Source organism: Zea mays, chromosome 6 (assembly GCF_902167145.1).
Source record: "Zea mays cultivar B73 chromosome 6, Zm-B73-REFERENCE-NAM-5.0, whole genome shotgun sequence".
NCBI lineage: Eukaryota > Viridiplantae > Streptophyta > Magnoliopsida > Poales > Poaceae > Zea > Zea mays.
This window is the reverse complement of record NC_050101.1, coordinates 150,061,926-150,071,812: the sequence shown is the minus strand read 5'-3', so window position 1 is coordinate 150,071,812 and position 9,887 is coordinate 150,061,926. Positions and strand designations below refer to the sequence as shown.

Below are 9,887 nucleotides of genomic sequence, written 5' to 3'. Positions count from 1 at the left end.
CGTGCACAGTGATGTGTTCTGCCACCCGTAGCCGCCCCGCATCCGCGGCAGCGCCGCAGCCGCGGATTCCATCCGGAAATCTCGGTCGCGATAGCCATCAGTGAGGTGAATCACGGGCGCGCGCAATCCCAGGAAGCCTTCCATCGGCGCTCACCCCGCTCTCCGACCATTGGAAGGTGAAGCTGTAGGGATTGCGCTAATGGATCTGCGCGCCCACACCACCGCTCACGCGATGCTCGGGCCGCGATAACCACCGCGCTGGTATCGCCCGCCGATACAACTCCACCCCCCGCGTGATGCCCATCTGCCTCTTGCACGCTGCCTCGCTCGCCATAGATCCAGCGTGGGGGGTGCGGCTCGGAGTGGCAACGACGACCTCGCCGGAGCCAATGTACCTCCAGGGGCCTCGACACGGCAGCCTGGAAAAACAGGCGGAGCGACCAGCATGGCCCACGGCTTCGCTCGGCCTCGCCCCACCATCGACGACACCTTCCTGGAGCTCCGGGCGCGCAGATCTGGGGCGTCCTCCCTAGCGGCCCCGTCGGTGGCTGACACGCTGCGCGCGGACCAGCGCCGGGCGGAGTACATACTGAGGAGGGTGTCGGGGCACGGCAGCGGCGCGCCTCAGCTGTGGGACTCCAAGGCGGCGGCGACGACGACGGTGCCAGCGAGCTGGGGGTACGACATCGACACGCTCAACTACGTGGTGACGGCGAGCCTCGGCACGCCGGGCGTGGCGCAGACCATGGAGGTGGACACCGGCAGCGACCTGTCGTGGGTGCAGTGCAAGCCGTGCGCCGCGGCGCCGTCGTGCTACAGCCAGAAGGACCCGCTCTTCGACCCCGCCCAGTCGTCGTCCTACGCCGTCGTGCCGTGCGCGGGGCCGTGTGCGCGGGGCTGGGCATCTACGCCACGTCCGTCTGCTCGGCGGCACAGTGCGGCTACGTGGTCAGCTACGGCGACGGGTCCAACACCACGGGCGTGTACAGCTCCGACACGCTGACCCTGTCGGCGAGCAGCGCGGTGCAGGGCTTCTTCTTTGGCTGCGGGCACGCGCAGAGCGGGCTGTTCAACGGCGTCGACGGGCTCCTGGGCCTCGGCCGCGAGCAGTCGTCGCTCGTGGAGCAGACGGCGGGCACCTACGGCGGGGTCTTCTCCTACTGCCTCCCGACGAAGCCGTCCACCGCGGGGTACCTGACACTGGGCGGGCCGGCGGGCGCGGCGTCGGGCTTCTCCACGACGCAGCTGCTGCCGTCGCCGAACGCGCCGACCTACTACGTCGTGATGCTGACGGGGATCAGCGTCGGCGGGCAGCAGCTGAGCGTGCCCGCGTCGGCGTTCGCGGGCGGGACGGTGGGGCGCGTAGATCCGGGGCGGCGTCGGGCGCTCCCCTTCCATGGAGGCTGGGGCGCGCAGATCCAGGACCAACGTGGATTCTCCTTCCATGGATGGCGCGAACGCGGCGATTCTGGAGATCTCCAGCCGAATCATTCTGGAGAGCCAAGTACGAGGACACCGACGACCTCTTTGATAAGGCTATGAACTCCTTCAAACTCGCCAAGATCCCCCTTGCCGCCGTCGCTCAGATCGACCTCTGTTTCACGCCTTCGTCTCCGCTGCCCTTAGCCCCCTTCCGCTCTCAGATTTCGGCATCTACCAGACTCACTAGCGTCCTTCTCTCCTCCTGCGCAGATGCTTCGCGGTGGCGGCGAACCGAATCCGGCCGCTCGCCAGGGCCTTCTGCGGCGCGCCGGCCTCGCGAGCAGATGCGGGGGCCAACGGGACGCCCAGCCTGGACATGTTGCAGAGACGGGACGCCCAGCCTGGACATGTCTCCGCTGCCCAGAACGATCCGCACGGTTCTAAGTGCTCAATCGCTAGTAATTCTCATGCCTTCTGACTACGAAATCTAGCGCTGTTCTGGTAGGAAATTGACCGAACTCCTCCCCTTTTCAGGCAATGACGCAGCTCCTCAAGGGCATCAACAGCTACATGTCCTCGCTCAAGGTCCCGACGCTGTCCGAGAACAAGAACGCGGCGTGCCTGGCCGAGCAGCTCACGAGGCAGTTCAAGGGGCAGGAGTGCACCAACACGTCCGTTCAAGGAGGCCATTGATTTTGGCCTGTCTGTATTTTTCATTCCAGGTGCAGTTTGTTTTCCTTTATCTATTTGTCTACGAAAGAGAGAATATGTTTAGGATTTCAGCAGAGAGAAATGGTTAATAAGTACAAACGAGAGTTAAAAGTTAGCAGTTTATTCAGTGGTTTTATCTTAACATTTTTTTCTTAACAAAACACCAGGAAAACAAGGAGAAATGATAATTGCCACTGTAATATATAATTTACCAATGCACTGAACCCTGACCTTTTAGGTGAAATAGACCCTCATCACCAATCTTACATGAGTCCAAGTTCAAGCACTCCAAGCTGACCAAATCTGAAAGGAGCATAGAGCATCAGAAAAGAATTAAAAACAATTTCCTCATTATGCATAAATCAATACAAAGGGACACCATATTTCTGATGCACTTCCAGAACGATCAATACAATAAGTGTGGTTTTCCAGGTTCCAGTAAACGTTGTGCTTATAGGCAATAATGTTGCACACAATGTTAGGACAAAGTGTGCAATTACCTCCTTGAAGATGTCATTCCATGCTGGCATCTGCTTTTCATTTTATCAGCATTACTTGCACATGAAAGAAACAATACTCTTTTGTTAGAAGAAGACATGGGCTGATCTGGCAGGGAGGCCCAAGCCCCCACCCCAACTGCTGGAGCACCATGGAGAGCAAGAAGAGAGGGGAGAGGGAAGAAGAGGGGCCAGGGTGCTGGAGGAGGGGGAAGGAGATGAGACACTGGGAAAAGGTCTGATTATAACCCAGGTTAATAAACCTGTACTTGAGTACAGGCGCAGAATGAAACACCAAGCACATGGCCTTACAATCTGTAGTACAAATCCATTCAAAATAAGTGTCTCCCTTGTTTTTCAAATCCACAAACCACAAGCAAGAAAAAGAACAAAGTTGTCAGTACTTCACCAGTTGTCAGTACTGAATCCACCTCTGTAACTTCTTTACCATCTACTGATAAAGTGAAATCATCCCGGACGGCCGCTAGCTTCTTGTCGTAGCAGGGCATCACAGTGACATGATGTACATGATACGGCCTACATACCCCTTTAAGGGCTATAGTTTCTAAAATAAAAGAAATACACATGATATACATGATATGTAGCTAAGGCAGTATTACAACTAAATAAATGCTGACCTACGTGTGTACTGATATGAGTACTCATTTGGGGCAGGATGAACAAGGGTTATTGTCTTTCGAAAATTGTCACTGGTTATGCTTTTTCTGTGTTTATTATTGTTTGGAACTGCACCTGTAATATGAACGCTTACTGTCACAATATTGCTAGCTGTGACTTAAAAGTATCACCATGTATTAAACTGGACTGAATCTGTGTAAAAGAATTAAATTCATGTCTGAATCTGAATCTGAATTCATGTCCTACCTTTCTTTGTCCAAACAGTTTCGTCTTCTACCTTTCACCGCTGCCAACTCCGCGGGCCTCTGTGATTTATTTGTGAATTAACTGCTTTGTGCATTCATTCTATCATTTTTCAGCTTTAAGATCGGAAGCTGACGTCGTTTGTCTATTATTTTTAGATCAAAATTCAGTGCGTTTATTGGCTGTTGAAGGTTGTGCTGCTCTTGGTAAATTGTTGGAGCCACAAGATTGTGTAGCTCACATTTTCCAGTCATTGTCAATTTCTCCCAGGTACATTGCTCCCATGTTGTCTCGTAGTTCCATTTTGCAGCAAGTAATTTGCTTTCTTTGTGGATATATTATTGGGAGTCATGTTTTTAGTTGCTGCAAGTGCTTTGACTGTACTACAAGTAGGCAATATTTGCTTTGTTTCAGTATTATTTGCTTTGTTTAATACACGGTGGTACTACAAGTAGGGAAATTGGAAAAGAACAAGGAAAAGGAAGAGATAAGACTGGTGTGTAAGAAAAACAGAATGAAGTATCATGTGTTGAGGAAGAACCTTGAATCTTCCATAAATTTTATAAAGAAAGGGTGGCATAAAGCTCCCTTAGTAGTTGAGTGGTCCCAGAAACAACTCAATTTAAATACTGCTCTTATTGCTATTATTTTCAAAGCAAAATTTACAAAATCCATTAAAAGAAGAATATAGAAAACTCAAGTGACCTGACCTACAGTTGGTTGCTTCCAAGATAGATATCAGAATTCAGAGGTGGAGTGATAAAAGAATGCCGAGGTAAGGGCTGTAATTTGTGTGATCGTTTTTATCACTCTTTTTATCGAATTGTTACATCCAGAGTCATCACTGTACTCTAAGGTCCCGTTTGGTTCCTTTAGTCCAGGGACTAAAGTTTAGTTAGGAGACTAAAGTTTAGTCCTACCATGTTTGGTTCTAGGGACTAAAACTATTCAAAACACATTAAATGAATCATAAGGGGACTAAAATACCCCTTTTAGTCACCATTCGTGCTGATATTTTTTGGTGTTCATATAGATCGAGGATCCAACAGATTTTTTGAAATAGCTGCACAGTAAGCATAATTACACCAATATATTTTTGCCTACAGTTTGATGAATGTTGTTCATCGCCTATGACATGCGAGCAATATGTTTGAGAACATGTTCATTATCAGCTTATCTGCATTTATTTACCTAATTACATGTTGTTCAAATGGCTGTTTAATTCATTTAGTTGAAAATATATATTTTTTTGTTCAAATGGCTATTTCAGTATCATGCTTTTTACTTCACTCTAATTACATGTTGTTCAAATGGCTGTTTAATTCATTTAGTTGAAAATATATATATTTTTTGTTCAAATGGCTATTTCAGTATCATGCTTTTTACTTCACATGAGAACCTCATTCTCCTCCAAACCAACAGAGGCACCTGTTAGATTTGTTTATCCCTAGATTCTTTCGTGCCAACTATTTATTTGATTTGCTGCAATTTTTAGGGTTTAGGGTTTAGCTCTGATCATATTTAATGTAGTGCTATGGGTTCTGTAACACTATTAACTTGCCAACCAAAGGTGGGTGTTTTTTAAGCAAGATATGAATACACAGGTTTTTATGAGGAAGCTACCACAAATTCTTTTAGTAGATTTCGACATAGAGGACTTGTGCCTGGATCAACTTACTTTATAAGAGGGGCTGCAAAAGATAATCTTCGGTTTGCACCAGTTGAGCGTGCTTCATCTGAATATTTGTCAGTTAATGTAAGACTAACATAAGCATGGCAGATCTCCTGCGCAGGTGAGGTTACCTAGAAGAAGCTCTTCAGTTCATTGAGAACATGTGATTTGACTTGAGCGTTGCTGCCTGGAGCGTGCTACTCAACTCATCTCGAGTACACGAGAATGCCTGACTAAAGTCAGTTCACAGCGTCCTGTTTGCTCAAGCTTGACCCTGGGAACCACCGCAACTGGGTTGCTCTGTCAAGTGTGCATGCATCAGGGAATGACTGGCATGAGACCTAGACAGTCAGTGAGAGCATGATCAGGGAGTGTGTGAAGAAAGAGCCTGGGTGTAGCTAGGTTGAGTTGTCTGATGGTGTTCATGTTTTTGTAATGGCCGATCAGTCTGATCCTGAACTATTTCAAACGTTACAGAGTCTTGATTCTTTGAAGGAGGATAAATCGGTGATGCCTTAGCAAGTTTCATAGAAAATATATATTTTGCATCACAACTGTTTTGTTGGTGGTTTAGATCTCACCGCATGTTTTGGGATATGAAACTAAAATTTATTCAATTTCATCCTTGCCATTGCAGTGTGTACCGGTGTGAAATTTTCTGAGCCCAGAATCCATATTTCAGTTTGTCCTTTAATTCTCGCTTGGTTCTGCTCCTCGGACTTTGCAAAAGTAGATTACTAAGGGCTGAGGCTAAAACCTCCTAACCCCCCAACCCACTTCATAGTTGTGTTGTTCTTGGCCTGCTGCTACAACACTTGGACATACGGACGAATCTTCACTGCTGCGGACACGGACCCAACGATCGTTAGTTGAAAACTTGTGTTCTCACTGTGCCCGTGGCCGGGGCCCTAAGCCCGTTGGAGGCCCACAATTTTGTGTTCTGTGGCATCGCACGGGCATGTACCTAGTATTATTATATGTTACCATTGCAACGCACGGGTACTCACCTAGTAGAACTATTAGAGCTACTTTTATGATCGCTCGCTTCTTAAGATCGTAGCATTAACACGGACCGGCGAAAAAAAATTAAGACTACGTGATGGATGAGACAACAGATTTAACCCTTCTAACTGCGGGACCCACGTGTCATACAAAGGCTTCTTTCCCTTTCTTCTTCGTTCTTCCGTTCACCGTTCTCCGCCACCGCGGCCCAACCGCGCCGCCGCACAGCCGCGCCGCCGCCGAGCCGCGCGTTCTGCACTCTTCGCGCCATCGCTCTCCTCGCGCCGTCGCCCGGCCGCGCCGTCGCCCTCCTCGGCCTGCCCTGCTCGCGTGGAGCGTCCGCGTGAGCGAGACAGGGAGACGGAGCAAGACGGCGTCTCGGTGGGACGAGCGCATTCGGCCGATTTGAGAGAGCGAGCTCGTCCATTCCTGCAGTGCGCGTTCGCATAGTTAAACCCTTGACAGTTCCCCTGCCCCCGCCTCTATCCGGCGCGCCGGCCTTGCAGCCGCCAACATCGCCATGAAACCCTCGCCGCACTTCCCGGAGATCGGAAAGAAGCCTAAAGGTACGCCCACCTTCCTCCCTCGGATGCGCTCACGGAATCCCTTGGTTTCGCTGAAAATAATAGAGATTCCATCTTGTACGCAGATTTGATTGCTAAGGACCACACATTTAACATCGCGGCTTACATCTCGTCTGGAGCGGTACGTGCATCTCTTTCCTCCTCTCCCAGATTCCTGAGTCCTTTACTTTTGCGTCTCGATTAGAGCTTGACTCAACAGCTAGATTTGGGGCTAGGGTTTTGCTCTATTTTGGGTTTGTTGGGGAATGCTATGCTAATTTGCTTGGATAAATTAGTGTGCGCATTAGCACTAGTTCTTTGTTGCTCAGTAGGCCATGAAGCTAGTGCCGCCGGTGGTGGATGGATGTGCGCGGTTTCTGTTCTGATCTTCATAATCAGTACTGGCTGGATTACTTGCTGTTGTTGCTCCTGCTGATTCTATCTCTATGTCACAGTAGTAACTAGTAACTGTGGGGGCAAGGCATGGGGTTTATCTGCACTGGTAACGTCCTTCCGCTTTGGTGGTATATATGCGTTATATGTTGATTGTAACGCTCCTTCAATAACCTTGTTACGTTAAGGGTTTATTTCCAGGTTTAAGTTTTCTGGATTGCTAAACCTCTGAACTATTTGTTATTTGGCATGATTCTTTTGTTCCATCAAGGCGTCAACAAATACTTCATGCTGATCTGTACACTATATTCTCTTTTTTGTTTATGTATTCTGTACCTATATGTAATTGTGTTTTTTGATTGGCCCTAGGATGTTATTGCTGCCGCGCTCCGTAAACATGTTGAGGAGGAAGCCCGAGATCTCAGCGGTGAAGCTTTTTTAAGGTTTATGGATCAGCTCTATGAGCAGATATCTAGTTTACTGCAGAGCAACGATGTTAATGAAAATTTACTGGCTCTCCGTGCTATCGATGCATTAATTGATATGCCCTTTGGAGAAGGCGCTTCCAAAGTTTCTAAGTTTGCCAGCTTCTTGAGAAACGTATTTGAAGTGAAGCGCGACCCTGAAATCCTAGTTCCCGCAAGTGAAGTGCTGGGTCATTTAGCAAAAGCGGGAGGAGCAATGACTGCAGATGAAGTGGAGCGGCAGGTGAGCTATATTAAGCTCAAATTTGCTTGACAATTATGTTTCATTCTTTTGACAACATCCGTTCTTTTAAAAGATTAAAACGGCTTTGGGGTGGCTTACTGGTGAACGAGTGGAATATCGCCGATTTGCAGCTGTACTCATTCTCAAAGTAAGTTGAATTGACCAACTTTTTGTGGCCTTTTACATGCAAATAAGCCTTCCATCGTGAAAGGAGTCACATTTTTCGTCCTGCTTACTATTATCATATATATAGTTATATACTTATATTACTAATCACTAAACATGGGTGATTTTGTGTGTAAAGTAGTGCACCATTTGTTCATTTGTTGATGCATGACTGAATTGGATATATATACCAGCACAGATACACTATATTTTTTTTCTATACCCAATCCACCAGTAGCATCTGGTCTGTAATAAGTCATGGGTGATTACATACTGCCACTAGAGTCATGGGCTATTATTTATAAGCCTAAACTTGTGATTTGTGAAAAAGATATAGGCAAAAACTATTGTACAATCAAGCTTCCCATGCAATCAAACTACCAAAAGTCATAAAAAATTATCGAAAAATTTATAGATGCATTTCGTTATTTACTCTAGCAATATATCAAATTTCAAGTTCTAATTCATTCTATGTTAAGAGATATAAATAAGAGAAAATTATAATGATATAATTTTATTATATATATATATATTAACATAGGATGAGTTAGAACTTGAAATTTGATATATTGATAGAGTAAATAATGAAGTGCATCTATAATTTTTTTTTGAGAATTTTTCATGACTTAGTTTGATTGCACGGGAAGCTTGATTACACAAGAGTTTGTCCTAAAGATATATGTATGTGTGATTTATGTTGATGTATCTGAATTAATATCAGTATTACTCCCATATGCGCTACTCTCTAATTTCTACAAATCTCCATTTTCTATGCTGTAGGAGATGGCAGAAAATGCGTCAACAGTTTTCAATGTTCATGTTCCTGAGTTTGTTGATGCTATATGGGTAGCACTGAGAGACCCTAAACAAGCTGTTCGTGAAAAAGCAGTTGAAGCCTTGCGCGCTTGTCTCCATGTTATTGAAAAACGGGAGACACGTTGGCGTGTACAATGGTAAGCCTAATTTTTATGTTCACATTCTTTTGCGAATTTGGTATCTATGTATCAATAAACCAGAATGTGTGTTAACTCACTTGAAATGATTAAAATGGTATGAAGATTTAATTTGAGTAGCTCATTTTTACACAATCAATAGTTTTGCATGTATAGTTTAACTTGATGAGTAGTTTGGCTGGAATCCTGTTAATTTATGGAGGACTAGCTACTGATGACATAGTGCTCTGGTTTTCTTGTTTAGGGAACTGGTTGTCAATTTGGAATTAAGTTGTGCACAATGCTACAATGTGTATAAATGAACCCAGAATTGTGTATAAATGAACCCAAAATTGGCACATAGAGTAAGTTTTTGGCAATTGGAATGTGTATTTGATAATCTCTTAAGAGTTGACCATGGTAAATAACTGAATATCATAAGAAGAGAAAAAAATTAAAGAAAAAGATATATACTAGTATAGTTCATCGAATGTTGAGAATTGCTTTGAGCTTTATTTAAAGATGAGTGAGTTGTTAGTGTTTTTGACCTTGTAGCTTCCACAGTCACTTGTAATAGAAATGTGTTTATACTTAGTTATAGAAAGTGCTGCCATAAATGATACTAATGTTGTGTTGCAGCTGTTGTGTGGTATGAAGCCATGATTGTGCAACTAGCTCTGGTGCACCAAAAAAGTCATCCTCATCAGACAATGACTTTGATGGCTTACTTCCTAACTTGCCAAATGATTAATACTTAGATTACAAAAGTTTCATTTTGTAAGTAAATGGTTCACATATTAAAATTGCAGATTGACTAGATACGAAATAGATGTAAGTTTTTAGTAACCTGTTACATGCAAGCTCATATATGATCCATACCAGTCACCCTTTCTATCTAAAGCTTTTGCGAACCTCAGTCTCTTCAATGGTTGAACCATTG

The 9,887-nt window shown here is 45.5% G+C and overlaps 1 protein-coding gene and 1 pseudogene across 1 annotated transcript in view; both read left to right on the top strand.

Annotated features, from left to right (window-relative positions):
• Positions 1-445: 445 nt before the first annotated feature.
• Positions 446-1,900, top strand: LOC109940563 (aspartyl protease family protein At5g10770-like; annotated as a pseudogene).
• A 4,559-nt stretch (positions 1,901-6,459) lies between these two features.
• LOC542211 (uncharacterized) overlaps positions 6,460-9,887 on the top strand; it is a 51,197-nt gene continuing 47,769 nt past the window's right edge. The window contains exons 1-5 of the mRNA NM_001111823.2: positions 6,460-6,752; positions 6,836-6,891; positions 7,512-7,850; positions 7,924-7,998; positions 8,796-8,968. Of these exons, the coding sequence (NP_001105293.2) occupies positions 6,707-6,752; positions 6,836-6,891; positions 7,512-7,850; positions 7,924-7,998; positions 8,796-8,968 (689 nt within the window). The 5' untranslated portion in view covers positions 6,460-6,706. The remainder of the gene's footprint in view (positions 6,753-6,835; positions 6,892-7,511; positions 7,851-7,923; positions 7,999-8,795; positions 8,969-9,887) is intronic.